This window comes from Scyliorhinus canicula, chromosome 12, assembly GCF_902713615.1.
Source record: "Scyliorhinus canicula chromosome 12, sScyCan1.1, whole genome shotgun sequence".
NCBI classification, from domain to species: domain Eukaryota; kingdom Metazoa; phylum Chordata; class Chondrichthyes; order Carcharhiniformes; family Scyliorhinidae; genus Scyliorhinus; species Scyliorhinus canicula.
The window spans coordinates 49,773,540-49,791,179 of NC_052157.1; the positions used below are offsets into that span (position 1 = coordinate 49,773,540).

Below are 17,640 nucleotides of genomic sequence, written 5' to 3' on the forward strand. Positions count from 1 at the left end.
TGTTATCATTAAAAGCTCTCTCCCTGCTCCAACCTCTGAAAGGCACCTTGTTGCCATTTGGTTCTGATGGTTCTACAAGATTAATGGATACAATCCCATTCCTATCATGCTCAGGAGAACAATCTGCAGCCCCAAGCTGCCCAAGCAATATGTGCATGACTATTTCTGGAGGGCAAAAGTAAAGTATCATTGCCATGATTTAGATGTCTCGTGATTAACATGGATCATATTGTAACCATGGTTGAAGGGAAGTAGCCAGATGCATAATGTATTTTCAAGCCTCTTGTTAATAACAGACACTGCTATAAGGGTCCTTCTATTTATTCTCTAATTTCCCCTTTCTTTTGTTTCTGCCGTTACACTATTGATCCATGGATGATTTATGGACATGTGCCTTTAAGGAAAGTGGCCTGTGTCATTAATTTGAGCAGAAGCCTGCACTAGTTTGGACTGGAGTTGTGGACTGGCCGGCACCAACAACAGTCTTGGTTTGATTGGTTTGGCTGATGGCCAATGAATTGTCCCAAACGGTTGTGTACTGCACAGGTGATGATTGGATCTGTTCCCACTGAAATGGTTCAGAGATCCAAGGGGCTTTCAGTTTTGCTTTGGCAGCTAAGTGAGAAGATCTCTCTTTTTGTCACTGTGTTGTCTCCAGAAATAACCAGCGAATTCTCACCAAAAGGCCACTGTCGGAACCAAATCTCTCTGCAGAAAGGCTGATGCAAGCAGAATCCAGCAGCTGATAGCTCTTTCTGCAGAACAGGCTTCTGTGAAGCCAGGGGGCCTCTCCTGGAAAAGCTGTAAGATATTGCTAAACTCCAAGGAAGATCATTACAGGCTGTAAACCAGAGACTTTATCCACAGTAAAAGCCTTGAACTGAAGAAAAGGATTGAGGCAAAGCTACTGAAAGATCGCCATCTCCAGCAAAGACTCTTATCTGTTGACCTGCAACATTATTATTTTTACCCCTTTCCACCACTTGTGTTTGTCTGCCTTGTGTGTGGGTAGAGGATGGGGCAGTTAAAGGAGGAGTCTGGTATTAACTTGTCATTCGGCAGTTGTGTTTATTGTGTATTTCATATATGTCCTTGCTTTAATTATCAGTAATTGAATTTCAACTTACAAACCCGGTGACTGTAATTATTGGGCAGCCAAGGCCAAAGATTTTGGGAATGTTTATAAGAATTATTGGTTAATTCACCTGTGTTGTGACCCTGGGGCATGTGGGGCTGGAATTGACCGTGCACTTGCCCAGGTGGCGTAAAACTGCCCCTACTGCATTGACAAAGAGAAAAACAAATTGATATAATTAAAGGCGTATTCCTGGATGGATGTAGTTTTTCAGCAAGATTGACAGCTGAAAATGTGCATTTTATGTGTCCAAAGCACCAAGATCAATATGACAATGATGTGTTTCTTAGGTGGGCCACTTTGGGTGAGCCTATGTAGTCAGGAGCAGAAGGGTCAGCAATCAGATGGCACAGATTTAAGATAAGCTGCAAAAAAGCCTGGGGGCAGCGCAGTGGAGCAGGGGTTAGCACTGCTGTCGCACAGCGCCAAGGTCCAAGGTTTGATCCCGGCTCTGGGTCACTGTCCGGGTGGAGTTTGCACATTCTGCCCGTGTTTGCATGGGTTTCGCCTCCACAGCAAAAAGATGTGCAGGGTAGGTGGATTTGCCGCTTAATAGGAAAAAATGAATTGGATACTCTAAATTTATTAAACAAAAACTGCAATAAAGCCAGGGGTCTGATGAGGAAAAAAATGTTTCTGCACAATGAGTTGTTGCGATGTGGAATGCTGTGTCTGAAAGGGTGGTCGAAGTAGAATCACTGGCAACTATCAAAAAGGAACGGACTATATCCTTAAAATGGGAAATCAATTGGAGGGCAATAGGGAAAGAGTGAGAGCAGGGGATAAGTGAGAGTTTTTGTAATGAGCTGGTCCAGGCACAGTGGGTTGAATAAAGTCTTGTTTTATATGGTTCCGTCAATATATTCCTTCACTGTTTTTCTATTTCCGCTTTCCCTACCCCATCGCAAGAGATAGGCTAATTAGCAGACACCAGTCATCTGGTCCTATCACTTCCAGAGGGAGACAGATCTTTTACTGCACAGCTTTCCTTCATTCCGCTGAACCAGTATCAGTTCAAGAATAATAGAAACAATAAATGTTGGAAAACTGAAATTGAGACAGAGGAATAAACATTCCCTCAGAACCGAAGGCTAAAATCTACAACCTAGCTCAATAAGAGCAGGGGAGTTAGAATCGTCTTGGAATTCCTTAAAATCTGACATTTCATGACACCTGTGATGATTTGCAACTCGCCCACTCCTCTGGAGGATCTTTCTGAACTTTGCTTCCAAAGACTGAAGCTGAGCTTCAGCTTAAATGTGTTGCTGTAGTGATGGGTTGATTTCTTAATCAAGAGTTCCAGGCATAGAGCCATGTTCAGAGGGAGAGCTGGGTGGATGTCTGTAGCCCTCAGGACCTGACACATGGACCTTGCACACAAGAAAAAATAAATCAGGCTTCTGTTTTCCTAGCTCACGCTCCCTGCGAATGCTGGGAGTGCCTGATTGATGCGATCAGCTTTACAGGATAGTAACATGATTGAAATAAACGACTTCTTCAAAATATGGAGAATCAGCACACTAAAAAAAACTGTAATAATGCAGGTACCATTTCTCTTTCAATAACATGCTTGAAATAATGTGACAAAACTAAACACACATTTATGGTTGAACTCTGTAAAGTAGCAAAGAGTATTGTAACAAATCTCACAATTCAAATACAGTCTATGGGACCCAGGCAATGCGTGTAATTCTTTAAGCGCTTGATAAATAATGCATTTACTGGCAGGATGGTGATGGGTGACAGATGAGACGCCTCATGAGAGAGTTCAGATAGAGAAATATGACCTTGTCGGTCCAGTTTAGTCATTGAAAAGCACATACCTTTGACCAGTCCGAGGCCTCCCACAATAGAAGACAATCACGCCCTTCACAGCCCTGTACTGCGGACGGCTTCAGACCAAGGCAGTAGAGATTTCTCGTGTTGAAATAAGTGCCGTTTTGCAGCTGATAGACGCAGGTTACATTCCGAAACTGAGTGCCTTTTCCACAGGTGCTGGAGCATGGAGTCCAGTCACCTCCCACCCAGCTGGAGGGGAAAGAAGATCACCTCAGTGACTCAATCATCACCAAATAATATCCATCATTTTTATACAGTGAAAAGTAGAAACAATGAGCAAAGATATTTCTACAATATTTTCAATATGAACTAGTAAAAAAGCCACATATTGGGTGAAATGATCACCTTTGGTTCTGAAAGCTTTTTGTTTTGAGAATTGGGAACACAGTTTACAGAATTTGTGGATAACAACAAATTGAGGGGTATGGTTAATTTTCACGAAGCATGTAACAAAATATAATAAACCCGCAGAATGAGTGTCAATGGCAAATTCATTTTAAAATAATTTAAGTATGAGGTATGGATCCAATATGGCTTAGACGGCTAGATAGCTGGAAAGTCATTCAGAATAACATGGACAGCAAAGGTTCGATTCCCATTCTGACAGAGGTAGACTTGGGGCCTGGCCCGTCACCTTGCCTAAGAGAGTGGAAGACAATAGCAAACCACCACTGACAAAAATAGCCTGCCAAGGAAATGGCTCAGGATAAAGCATCAGCAGACAATGAGCCAAGGACTCGTATTTGGATAAAGCACCCAAGTGACATGACAAGTATGAGGTGGTATTTTTTGGTGGGAAAATTAAAGCTCCTTGAAAAAGAAGGGTGGCATTTAAGGCAGGCAACAGAGGTCTTGCCTGCTAGCTGAAAAGGGGCTTGACAGCAAGGGGCTGGTTCTAAGAAAAAGCCCTATTCCCAATGCCAGGTTGATGAATTAATCAGTCAGTATCCCCACTCCCATCTTCCCGGAGCAAACGGGCAAGCTTTGCTTGTTCTACTCTGTGCAGGGCAAATTCCCCACATTACTCAGTTAATATCAGAGGCCGTGCGGTGAAGCCCTTAAGTTTTGATTAATAATGTTTCTGTGAAGTACTTTGGGATGCTTGAGCAGCATAAATCGTGGTGAAATTTCTGCTTGAAATGTTGTAACGGCAGCTTGGAGTCACGTAGATGTCAGACCATGGTAACCATGGCAGATTTCGGGATTTCGGTCTCTATTGGACATTGGAGTACTAGTTGAGTTGTTACCGTTTCAGGGTGTTGTTTCAATGGTAACAGCTTTTTATTTCCAGATTTTGTAAGCTGATTTTGAAAACTCAAAATGCCACAATGAGGGTGGCAGGCTGGTAGTGCAGTGGTTAGCACCGCTGCTCCATGGCACCGATGACCCAGGTTTGATCCTAGACCCGGGTCACTGTCTGTGTGGAGTTGGCACATCCCCCCCCCCCCCCCCCCCCGTGTCTGCGTCACACCCTCACAGCCTCCCGGGTGCCAGGGGTGTTTCAGATTATGTCTTCAGGATCCTTAAGGGGGAGGGTGAGCAGCCAGAAGTCGTGGTGCACGTTGGTATCAACGACGTAGGTAGGAAAAGGGGTGTGGATGTAAAAACGAGTTTAGGGAGTTAGGCTGGAAGTTAAAAGCCAGGACAGACAGAGTTGTCATCTCTGGTTCATTGCCGGTGCCACGTGATAGCGAGACTAGGAATAGGGAGCAAGTGCAGTTGAACACGTGGCTGCAGGAATGGTGTAGGAGGGAGGGCTTCAGGTATTTGGATAATTAGAGCGCTTCTAGGGAAGGTGGGACCTGTACAAGCAGGACGGGTTACATCTGAACCAGAGGGGCACCAATATCCTGGGAGGGAGGTTTTCTAGTACTCTTCGGGAGGGTTTAAACTAATTTGGCAGGGGAATGGGAACCGGACCTGTAGTCCAGCAACAAAGGTAGCCAATGTTCAGGACGTCAAAGCGTGTAGTGAGGCAGTGGGGAAGGTAATACTGACAAAGGAGAGTACTTGCAGACACAGAGAAGGGTTGAAGTGTGTATACTTCAATGCAAGAAGCATCAGGAATAAGGTGGGTGAACTGAAGGCATGGATCGGTACTTGGGACTACGATGTGGTGGCTATCACAGAAACTTGGATAGAAGAAATGGTTGTTGGAGGTTCCTGGTTATAGATGTTTCAATAAGATTAGGGAGGGTGGTAAAAGAGGTGGGGGGGTTGCATTATTAATTAGAGATAGTATAACAGCTGCAGAAAGGCAGTTTGAGGAGGATCTGCCTACTGAGGTAGTATGGGTTGAAGTCAGAAATAGGAAAGGAGCAGTCACCTTGTTGGGAGTTTTCTATAGGCTCCCCAATAGCAGCAGAGATGTGGAGGAACAGATTGGGAAACAGATTTTGGAAAGGAGCAGAAGTCACGGGGTAGTAGTAGTCATGGGTGACTTCAACTTCCCAAATATTGAGTGGAAACTCTTTAGATAGAACATAGAACATAGAACGATACAGCGCAGTACAGGCCCTTCGGCCCACGATGTTGCACCGACATAGGAAGTCAAAAACTAAAGGCCATCTAACCTACACTATGCCATTATCATCCATATGCTTATCCAATAAACTTTTAAATGCCCTCAATGTTGGCGAGTGCACTACTATTGCAGGTAGGGCATTCTATGGCCTCACCACTCTTTGCGTAACCAAATAGTTTGATCTATTGGGGTGGTGTTTGTGCAGTGTGTCCAGGAAGCTTTTCTAACACAGTATGCAGATTGTCCAACCAGAGGGGAGGCCATATTGGATTTGGTACTTGGTAATGAACCAGGGCAAGTGATAGATTTGTTAGTGGGGGAGCATTTTGGAGATAGTGACCACAATTCTGTGACTTTCACTTTAGTAATGGAGAGGGATAGGTGCGTGCAACAGGGCAAGGTTTACAATTGGGGGAAGGGTAAATACTATGCTGTCAGACAAGAACTGAAGTGCATAAGTTGGGAACATAGGCTGTCAGGGAAGGACACAATTGAAATGTGGAACTTGTTCAGGGAACAGATACTACGTGCCCTTGATATGTATGGCCCTGTCAGGCAGGGAAGAGATAGTCGAGTGAGGGAACCATAGTTGACAAGAGAGGTTGAATGGCTTGTTAAGAGGAAGAAGGATACTTATGTAAGGCTGAGGAAACAAGGTTCAGACAGGGCGCTTGAGGGATACAAGGTAGTCAGGAGGGAACTGAAGAAAGGGATTAGGAGAGCTAAAAGAGGGCATGAAAAATCTTTGGCGGGTAGAATCAAGGAAAACCCCAAGGCCTTTTACACATATGTGAGAAATATGAGAATGACTAGAGCAAGGGTGGGTCCGATCAAGGGCAGTAGCGGGAGATTGTGTATTGAGTCAGAAGAGATAGGAAAGGTCTTGAACGAGTACTTTTCTTCAGTATTTACGAATGAGAGGGGCCATATTGTTGGAGAGGACAGTGTGAAACAGACTGGCTCGAGGAGATACTTGTTAGGAAGGAAGATGTATTGGGCATTTTGAAAAACTTGAGGATAGACAATTCCCCCGGGCCTGATGGGATATATCCAAGAATTCTATGGGAAGCAAGAGATGAAATTGCAGAGCTGTTGGCAATGATTTTTTCATCCTCACTGTCAACAGGAGTACCAGGGAATTGGAGAGTGGCAAATGTTGTGCCCTGTTCAAAAAAGGGAACAGGGATTACCCTGGGAATTACAGGTCAGTTAGTCTTACTTCGGTGGTAGGCAAAGTAATGGAAAGGGTACTGAGGGATAGGATTTCTGAGCATCTGGAAAGACACTGCTTGATTAGGGATAGTCAGCATGGATTTGTGAGGGGTAGATCTTGCCTCACAAGTCGTATTGAATTCTTTGAGGTGACGACCAAGCACGTGGATGAAGGTAAAGCAGTAGATGTGGTGTACATGGATTTTAGTAAGGCATTTGATAAGGTTCCCCATGGTAGGCTTATGCAGAAAGTAAGGAGGCATGGGATAATGGAAAATTTGGCCAGTTGGATAATGAACTGGCTAATCAATAGAAGTCAGAGAGTGGTGGTGGATGGCAAATATTCAGCCTGGAGCCCAGTTACTAGTGGCGTACCGCAGGGATCACTTCTGGGTCCTCTGCTGTTTGTGATTTTCATTAATGACTTTGATGAGGGAGTTGAAGGGTGGGTCAGTAAATTTGCAGATGATACGAAGATTGGTGGAGTTGTGGATAGTGAGGAGGGCTGTTGTCGGCTGCAAAGAGACATAGATAGGATGCAGAGCTGGGCTGAGAAGTGGCAGACGGAGTTTAACCCTGAAAAGTCCATTTTGGAAGGAGAAATATGAATGCGGAATACAGGGTTAATGGTAGGGTTCTTGCCAATGTGGAGGAGAAGAGTGATCTTGGGGTCTATGTTCATAGATCTTTGAAAGTTGCCACTCAAGTGGATAGAGCTGTGAAGAAGGCCTATGGTGTGCTAGCGTTCATTAACAGAGGGATTGAATTTAAGAGCCATGAGGTGATGATGCAGCTGTACAAAACCTTGGTAAGGCCACATTTGTAGTATTGTGTGCAGTTCTGGTTGCCTCATTTTAGGAAGGATGTGGAAGCTTTGGAAAAGGAGATTTACCAGGATGTTGCCTGGAATGGAGAGTAGGTCTTAAGAGGAAAAGTTGAGGGTGCTCGGCCTTTTCTCATTAGAACCGAGAAGGATGAGGGGCGACTTGATAGATGTTTATAAGATGATCAGGGGAATAGATAGAGTAGACAGTCAGAGACTTTTTCCCCGGGTGGAACAAACCATTACAAGGGGACATAAATTTAAGGTGAATGGTGGAAGATATAGGGGGGATGTCAGAGGTAGGTTCTTTAACCAGAGAGTAGTGGGGGCATGGAATGCACTGCCTGTGGAAGTAGTTGAGTCGGAAACATTAGGGACCTTCAAGCGGCTATTGGATAGGTACATGGATTATGGTAGAATGATGGGGTGTAGATTAATTTGTTCTTAATCTCGGACAGAAGTTCGGCACAACATCGTGGGTCGAAGGGCCTGTTGTGTGCTGGATTTTTCTATGTTCTACATTCTATACAGTCTTAATCATTAATCCAGGCGTACTGAATTACATGTCCAGCAACATTATCTTTACTCCCTTTGCTATTCAATAAGAAGTTTCAAAGTGGAATTGGATACAGATTTAAAACGATCGCAGGGCTGGAGGTAAACAGCAGGGGACTCACTGTAGCTCCTTTAGAGAGTGGTAATAAGCACAATGGGCTGAATGGCCTCCTTCTGTGTGGCATGGTTCTACGAAAGTAATCGTTGAAACAATCAAGCATTATGGCTTCCACTTTGTTTATCTGAAGTGTGGTGGGTGGGTGCCAGGTGGGTTAACTTGTTCCTAATGGAGTATTCTTGAAAATTGGTTGTGTTAGTAAATTTGACTCTGGTTAAAAGGTAACCGTCTTTGTGTCCACAGCAGGTGGCTGGCAATGTCTGCAGTAAGTCTTTGTAGCAAGATTTGTCAAGTCAAAATCCGCAACATTACTTCAAGCAGGCTGGTTTCAAAATTATCCTGATCTCTCTTTCTCCCAAGGGTAAATCACTCAGAAAGGGTACAACATTAACCAATAGACATTAAATGTCTTAATTTCTGGAAGGGAACTAATATTTTCTAAGCTCCATGGCTCATTTTTGATCACAACATCCAATGTCAGCCAACTGTCAATAAAATCCTCAGCACTGACACATGTAGCTGCAATGATTTGTTATCCAGCCCAAGTGCCATGATAATTAATTGGCAGCACAATCAAGGTGCAGCATAATTAATATGGAGTGATGGTGTTGCTTTACAGAGCCTCGTCAGTATCCAGGAACTTGACTCCCTCAAAACAGAAATAGGAAGAGGCCTGTGTAATAACATTGCAGAGGTACAATGTTTGAAGGCAACATCAATAGCTGGGGGTACTGCCAATCTAGAACAGTGCAAAAGGTTCAGTATTGGACTTATTGCAGGAGCAGTAGCTGGGGGTTTACATGCAATGCACAGTGATCGCTACCCAAGGGCAAAGGCAAGTTTGTTCTGTCTATCACATAGTGAAAAATCTAGTTCATATCACTCTATTGGTTGCAGCTAAATTGGAAAGTAGGGAAGTTATGCTGAAGCTGTATCAAACCTTATGTTAAACCTGTTCCAAAGAGAGGTCACAGCAAGAGAGCAAGGTAGTGATAAGGGAATTGATAGTCAGAATGTGACAGAAAGAGTCAGAGTATAGAAATATATGACTGTGCTAGCAGATAAGGTTAGAGGGTGCGAAAATAATAAAAAGATCCAAATGCACAGTGTTTGCAACAACGTAGATGAATTGACAGCACAAATGAAAGCAAACAGATCTAATTGCTAATACAGGTTGACCAAGTCTGTGAACTTAATATTCAGGGGTACCCGGCGGCATTGGGGGGGTGGGGGGGGGGGGCAGCGGGATGGATTGGCGAGAACCACTCCGGCGTCGGGCCGCCCCAAATGTGCAGAGTTTTCCGCACCTTTAGGGGCTAAGCCCTAACCTTGAGGAGCTACGCCTGTGCCGGAGTGGTTGACGCCCGCCGGTCGGCGGGAATTGCCTTTGGCGCCACGCCAGCCGGGGCCGAAGGGACTTCGCCGGCCGGCGGAAGTCCGCGCATGCGCCGGAGTGTCAGCAGCAGCTGACGTCATCCCTGTGCATGCGCCCGGGGCCAGATCACCCCGCGCGCCCCTCCCCCCAGGATCCCGGAGCCCGCCCGTGCTGCGAATCCCGCCGGTAAGGGAGGTGTTTTGATTCATGCTGGTGGGACTGGCATTACAGCAGTGGGACTTCGGCCCATTGCGGGCCGGAGAATTGCCGGGGGGGGGGGCGCCGACCGGCGCGGTGAAATCCCCCCCCCCTCCCCCCAGCCGAATCTCTGATGCCGGAGACTTTGGGAGATGGTGGGGGTTGGGGGGGGGGAGAATCCAGCCCGAGATTAGTACATTATTGAGAGAAGACCCTAGATTGCAAGACCAAGATGTCGATTCAGTTTGGGTGCAGCTAAGAAAAAACAGCAAGGCGCAGTAAACGTTGGGGGGAGTTGTTTCTTGGCCACCGAACAGCAAATAGTTATGTAGGGCACGCTGTAAATCGTGAAATTAGAGGCACATGTAACAAGGATAATTTCTAATTACATAATGCTGAATCTAAAATCGTTAGTTCTTCAATCTTCTGCTCCAGAAACGCATTGTGTACACACTTGAGGATTCACCCATCCCAGCACTTGTGCTAATTAGGTGCACACAATCTATAGGTAAATAGAAGTTGCCAGTTATTACTGTATTTTCCATTGCCCAACATTACCACTAGTTTGGTTGTCTATAAATATCTCCCACCAATGTTTGCTGCTCTTTGCTGTTTCTTAGCTTCACTCAAACTGACTCTACATCCTGATCCTTTGATCCAAGACCCTCTCCAACTAATGTGCTGATCTCGTCCCTTATTTACAGTGCTATTCCCACTTTCCACTTTGGGGTGGCACGTGGCAAGCACTGCTGCCTCACAGCGCCAGGACCCTGGGCTCGATTCTGAACTTGGGTGACTGTGTAGAGTTTGCACATTCTCTCCGTGTCTGCGTGGGTTTCTTCTGGATGCTCCCGTTTTCTCCCACAGTCCAAAGACATGCAGGTTCGGTGGATTGGCCATGGTAAATTGGCCATGGGAAATTGCCTTTCAGTGTCCAAAGGTTAGGTGGGGTTACAGGGATAGGGCAAGGATTAGGTCTGTGTAGGGCGGTGTTTCAAATGGTTGATGCAGACTCAATAGACTGAATGGCCTTCTTCTCCACTATAGGAATTCTATGATTCTACTCTTTTTTGCTTATCCTTCCTAAATGGCGATTATCCTTGGATTTTTAGTTCCCAATCTCGGTCACCCTGTAACAATGTCTTCTTAATGCCAATTAAATCATAACCATTACCTCTATTTGTGCCTTCAAGTCATGTATCTCGTTGTGCATGCAGAGAAGATGCCCAAAATCTTGTCCTTACTAACGTTGTTCTGCATTCTGGTCATATTTGCTGCTTGCCTTCCTTCGCCTTCTAATTTCACTCACTACTTTTCCACTTCCAGACACAATCTTGCTTCCCTCCAATCTGAGCTCCCTCTCAGGTTCCCATTCCCATGTCGATCTAGTTTAAACCGTCCACAACAGCACTAGCGAGTCCCGGTCCTGCTCAGGTGCAACCTGTTCATCTTGTCGAGGTCCCACCTGCCCCAGAACCAATCCCAATGCCCCAGCAATCTGATGCCCTTCCTCTTACACCAGTTCAATTGTCTTATTCCTATGCTCACTAGCACGTGGCACTGGGCATAATTTATTTCCTTATACGTCAGTTTAGAATGGGAGCCTGGAATCCTCAGAAGTGAAAGAGCTATTTAGATATTTTTAAAGGATTTTGTAGCAACTTTATAGTATACGTGTTTGTAGTTATTTATAATATTTGACATTGGAATATTTCTTTGGGACTGCTTATTGCTTAATTCATTACTTAATAAGTTTTATTTAACACATAGTTTCTCCCTATCTGCTATTTTTAGTTTGGAGAATTAACGTTGCATACCAGATCTTAAATATAGCATGAATGAGGGGCAAGAGCGGAGTCATGATTCATACCATTTTAATGTAAATATTGGTAAAATGGCCACCATCTGGGAACCTCATTGGCTGCCCAGAAATATTGTAAGATTACAGCCCTTAAGAAGGTGGTGACAAGCTGACTTTTTGAACCACTGAAGTTCATGTGGTGTAGGTACATCCACAGTTCTGTTAAGGAGGGAGTTCCATGATTTGGACCCAGCGATAGTGAAGGAACAGCTGATATATTTCCATGGCCGGTAGCACAGTGGTTAGCACTGCTGCCTCACAGTGCCAGGGACCCAGATTTGATCCCAACCTTGGGTGACTGTCTGTGTGGAGTTTTGTTCTCCTCCTGTCTGTGTGAGTTTCCTCCGTGTATTCCGGTTTCCTCCCACAGTCGAAAGATGTGTAGGTTAGGTGGAGTGACCATGATCAATGCACAGGGTTACGGGGATAGGGCAGGAGAATGGACCTAGCATGAAAACAAGACTAAGTATCAAGTATCGGTCAAAATGGAACACTAATTTCTTCGCGCTTTTTCTCTTTCTTGTGCCTCTTTTATATTTTTTGATAAAATTTTACACACTTGTATTTATAGTAGATTGAAAGTGGACTTTTTAAATGTCTGAAATTAATTCATGTTAGTTGAGCTTTTCAAGACTAAAGCTTTGGTACATAATGGAGACTGACAGTCCAGTGCAATGCCAAGGGAGTGCTGCATTGTTGGGAGGTGCCGTTCTTTGGATGAAGTGTTGTTTTGATGGTTCAGGCGGATACCATGGCACTACTCACAGAACAGGGAATTCTCCGTGGCCAACGTTACTCCTTCAACCAGCCCCATGGAAAACAGATTAACATCATTCATCTCATTAGTCTTTGCCTTGCCTAATTCATCAACATCATCATGATGCATCCCAACAAAAAGCTGCATCAGAGACACTTGGAGCGCTTCTGGCATTATACAAATGCTAGATTTCTTTGTAAAACACCAGGATGTTACCTTTAACCGGAGGAATTACTGTTCAAGATACTTGAGTAGTTCTTCTATATGACACAGTTTCTTACCGTGACTGGCATGGATGTATATTGCACTTCCTGATCTGTGGATCTGGACGAGTCATGTTTTGACAGTCGCTGTCATTCACCACCAACAACGTCTTATTAATAATCTTGGTGCAGCGGACAATAGTTTTGCGCTCACCTGAAGACAATGAACACAGTGTGAAGAGAAACGAGAAAGGACACTGAAATCGGAATGCAGGGAGCCACCTTCCAAAAATAGTAAACGTTTCTGATTGATCTCCAAAGCAGCTTTCATTGCTCTTAGACATTCCCCAGGCTACCCTCATGCTTCCAGCTGCCTGATCAATTGGGTTTTGTTGGGACTGCCATTCAGCAGAATGCAATTATACTGGGTTCTGGTGCCTGCCGCTGGTCTAACTCTGTCAGCACTGACAGCAGGATGATCCAAAAGGGAATTTGGAATGTTGCACCATGAAGTTATGACATAATATGAAGAAAGCACATCATACTTTGGTGACACCATGACACAATTAGATTGTGCATGTCCAGTGGTCAGTCTGCCATCCAGCTGCTCGTTGGCAACCTCCAGGTTGCATATTGCTGCTGGTTCAAAGACTCAACAGCAACATGACTGCAATGGAAACTAAGAAAAAGGTGCCTCTCTCCGGACACTGAGCTATTAAAGGGCCATGGCTGCTGCAGCAGTATTTGGTGCTTTTGAACCTGTGAATTGATGAAGTCCATACTTTCTAGCGATCTGCCATAGCGTAGGGCAGCACGGTGGTGCAGTGGTTAGCACTGCTGTCTACGGCGCTGAGGACCCGTATTCGATCCCGGCCCTGGGTCACTGTCCATGTGGAGTTTGCACATTCTCCCCGTGCCTGTGTGGGTCTCACCCCCACAACCCAAATATGTGTAGATTAGGTGGATTAGCCACGCTAAATTGTCCCTCAATTGCAATAAAAATAATTGGGTCCTCTAAATTATTTTTTTAAAATACTTGCCACAGCGTCAAATGCTGAGAAATATTATAATTAGTTCAGAATGTCTCTTTTTAATTCTTGGACTGACCCTCAGATTATTCGTCAAAAAGCCCCAGTCTCACGGTGGTTTATTGCAATGCAACCATGGGTCTCAAGCACACTGTACGCCAGAAGGTCCCTCTTGGACTGGTGAACTGCAATGAAATACTACATAAAATCATAGCAGTTACATGTAAACTAGTACCAATTGGATGGAATCTTACACTGCCTGTGATTTTTCACTGATTCCCGCGGGAGATATTTTTCCAACGTGCTCATACCACAAGAGGCTCCTTGCTGCGGTCATGTCTTTGTAAAATCTTCCGCTGTACATTTAATGCTTCAACTTAGTTATTCCTGCACAGTGCAGGCTTCATTCACATGTATCTTTATCTGTTGACATTTTTTTTTTAAAGTACTGTCCCAAGACATTTTGGTTCAGAATGTATATAAAACCCCTCCCCTTCTCTTTTTCATTCTCCAACAGTCTGTCCTCAATTACAAGTACAAAACCTGTGGGAAAAAATAGATTTTAAACATTTGCAAAACCTTTTGTATGACACTCAAAGAATGGTACTGCTCAGAAGACCATTCAGCCCCTCACGCCTCTGCTGGGACCTTGAATGAACTATTCAATTAGCCCCATTCCTCTGCCCTTTTCCATCCTTTGGCAGGTAATCTCTGAATCAGCAGGCAGTGAATTTGAGGTTTAATCTGGGTGGCACAGTCATTGCAAGTGCTGCATGAGGGTCGCAGACTCAATTGTGTCCGCTCTTCTGTAAATCGCCCAGGTACAGTTAAGGGTACCATGCTCAGGGTTGCGAGCCTTGGCCAACAGCAGAACCAGCAGATTTTTAGTGCAATGGAGGAAGAGCGAGAACCTAAAGGGACAAGCGGTGCTCACCGACAGTGGATCCTTCAGCAAGGGGGCCTTGGGCGGAATTCTCCGTAGCACAGCGCCGAAATCGGGATCGGGCGGAGAACAGCTTCCGACGCTGGATTTGGGGCAGGTGGCGATTTGACGGCAATTCGTGATGCTCCGGCTCCTCGAAATTGGCATCATTGGGACACGCGACAAGCACAGCCCCAACGCGTTGGCGCGTCGTGGAATCATAGAATTTACATTGCAGGAGGAGGCCATTTGGCCCATCAAGTCTGCAGCGGGCCTTGGTAAGAGCATCCTACTCAAGTCCACGCCTCCACCCTATCCCTGTAACCCAGTAACCCCACTTAATCTTTTTGGACACTAAGGGCAATTTAGCATGGCCAATCCACCTAACCCGCACATATTTGGACTGTGGGAGAAAACCGGAGCACCCGGAGGAAACCCACGCAGACATGTGGAGAATGTGCAGACTCCGCACAGACAGTGACCCAAACCGGGAATCGAACCTGGGACCCTGGAGCTGTGAAGCAACTGTGCTAACCACTGTGCTACTGTGCTATCATTGGCCTGCCCACCTGCGATGCTCCCCTCATGATGCGCCGAGTTCTCAACGGCGCAGGCCACATGTGGTTCCATCTGTCGGGAAGCTGTTGTGCCAGCTGCGGACAGTGTCCAGCGCCACCACATTCGTCTGGGAGCTGTGCCGCTGGCCGGGGAGCTTCTGCTAGGGCTGGGGGGAATGGTGAGGGGTGGGCTGTGGGGTCGGGGTGGGTGGGTTAGGGTTCCAGCACGGTCCGCGCCATGTTTTCCGGTGCAGGCCGTCAGCCCTCCGCATGTGTGGCCCGGTACCTGCCGATTCTCTGGTTGTTTTCCACACGATTCGTGGTTGGTTCACATGGCGCCGGCGCTAACCCCTCACCGGTACCAGAATCAGTGAGGGGTTCGCGCTGATTTTCCCATCATGAACCACCCACGGATTCTCCGTTGGCGCCGGCAATTAGCCACTGGCACGGAGAATATCGACCAGGTTTCCTCTAAACATGAGGAAGACGATGAGAAACCTCTTTATGTATTCTTTACTCTGGATAGTTTAAATTGAAAACGGGAGTCTCTCATGAACATTTGAAGAGGAAAGCGCAACATTGTAGAGTATGGAGAAATGAGCAGAAGGCAGATCACTGCTAAAGGAGAATATAGTTACCATCTGCAAAACAAAATGCATTCAGAGAAGAACAGGTTCCTATTTGAGAGACTTGAAATGTGGAAAAGAATGTACTACATTTTCACACATCCGACTGCAAAACTCTCTAGCTGATGTGGCAGTGCTATTATATTCATTTACACAGTACCGAGTCTGGTAGCCTGGAAGCTCTTGGAGCTGGCAACTGCCTTGAATGTTAATTTCCCGAAGGTGAAATGGACACCATATGCCCACCATATGGGCGACATTCCCAGAAGCGTCAGGTCACACTGGCTAACCTTTACATGACTCACCACATTCCACCAACGCCAAATGTTCTACAGTAATTAGGGACAAGGACAGGCTGATAGGCAATGTTAGACTTCAATTCGCAACACTGCAACTACCAACTCTATTCTTATTATTGCAAGTCTCATTTCAGACACTGGAGGCATGATTAACAAGCCCCTCCGAGGTCAGGGAATGACAGCAATCCATATCAATGATTTGCATATGGGACATGCAGAGTATTTAATTTTATTCATTTTCGGGATGTGGAAGCTGATGGTTGGGCCAGCATTTGTTGTCAATCCCTAATTGCCCTTGAAAAGCTGGTGCAGAGCTGCCTTCTTGAATGTTTGCAGCTAGTTACAGTGCTGTTAGGGAGGGAGTTCCAGGATTTTGACCAGGCAACGGTGAAGAAACGGCGACATGTTTCCGAGTCAGGATGGTGAGTGGCTTGGAGGGGATCCTCCAGATGGTGGCGATCCGATGTAGCTGTTGCCCTTGTCCTTTTAGATGGGAGTGGTTGTTGGTTTGGAAGATGCTGCCTAAGGAGCCGTGGTACACCCTATTACCACTGTTCTTTGGTGGTGGAGGGATTGAATGTTTGTTGAAGAGATGCAAATGAAGTGGGCTGCTTTTTCTTAGATGTCAAGATCCTTGAGTGTTGTTGGGGGCTACACTAATTCAGGCAGGTGAAGAGTATTTCATCACACTCTTGACTTGTCCATTGTAGAAGATGGACAAGTTGTGGAGGTTCAGGAGATGAGTTACTCACCAGAGGATTCCATGCCTCTGACCTAATCTTGTAGCCACAGTATTCACATGGCCTGTTTAGCTCAGTTTCTAGTTAATAGTAGCCCCCAGGATGTTGATAGTGGGAGACTCAGCAATGGTGATGCCATTATGGGTGGCATGGTAGCACAGTGGTTAGCACTGTTGCTTCACAGCGCCAGGTCCCAGGTTTGATTCCCAGCTTGAGTCACTGTGTGGAGTCTGCACGTTCTCCCCATGTCTGCGTGGGTTCCCTCCGGGTGTTCCCGTTTACTCCCGCAAGTCACGAAAGACGTGATTGTTAGGTAATTTGGACATTCTGAATTCTCCCTCAGTGTACCCGAACAGGCGCCGGAGAGTAGCGACTAGTGGCTTTTCACAGTAACTTCATTGAAGTGTTAATGTAAGCCTACTTGTGACAATAATAAAGATTATTATTAAATGTCAGAGGGAGATGGCTAGGATCTCTCTTGTTGGAGATAGTCATTGCCTGGCACTTGTCTAGCGGGAATGTTACTTGCCACTTGTCAGCCCAAACCTGGACATTGTCCAGGTCTTGCTGCATTTTGACATGGACTGCTTCAGTATCTGAGGAGTTTTGACTGGTGCTAACACTGTGCAGTCATCAGCGAACATCCCCACTTCTGACCTTATGGTGGAAGGAATGCGGGGCAGCACAGTTGAATAGTGGTTAGCACTGCTGCCTCACTGCGCCGAGGACCCAGGTTCGATCCTGGCTCTGGGTCACTGCCCTTGTGTAGTTTGAACATTCTTCCTGTGTCTGCATGGGTCTCACCCCCACAATCCAAAAAGCTGTGAAGGGTAGGTGGATTGGCCTTAATGCCCCTTAATTGGAAAAA

The 17,640-nt window shown here is 45.7% G+C and overlaps 1 protein-coding gene across 1 annotated transcript in view; it reads right to left on the reverse strand.

The window, feature by feature from the left end:
• The window catches only part of adamts17 (ADAM metallopeptidase with thrombospondin type 1 motif, 17), a 584,360-nt gene that overhangs the window by 58,732 nt on the left and 507,988 nt on the right, over window positions 1-17,640 (reverse strand). Inside the window, 2 exon segments of the mRNA XM_038813320.1 lie at window positions 2,959-3,163; window positions 12,679-12,814. Of these exon segments, the coding sequence (XP_038669248.1) occupies window positions 2,959-3,163; window positions 12,679-12,814 (341 nt within the window).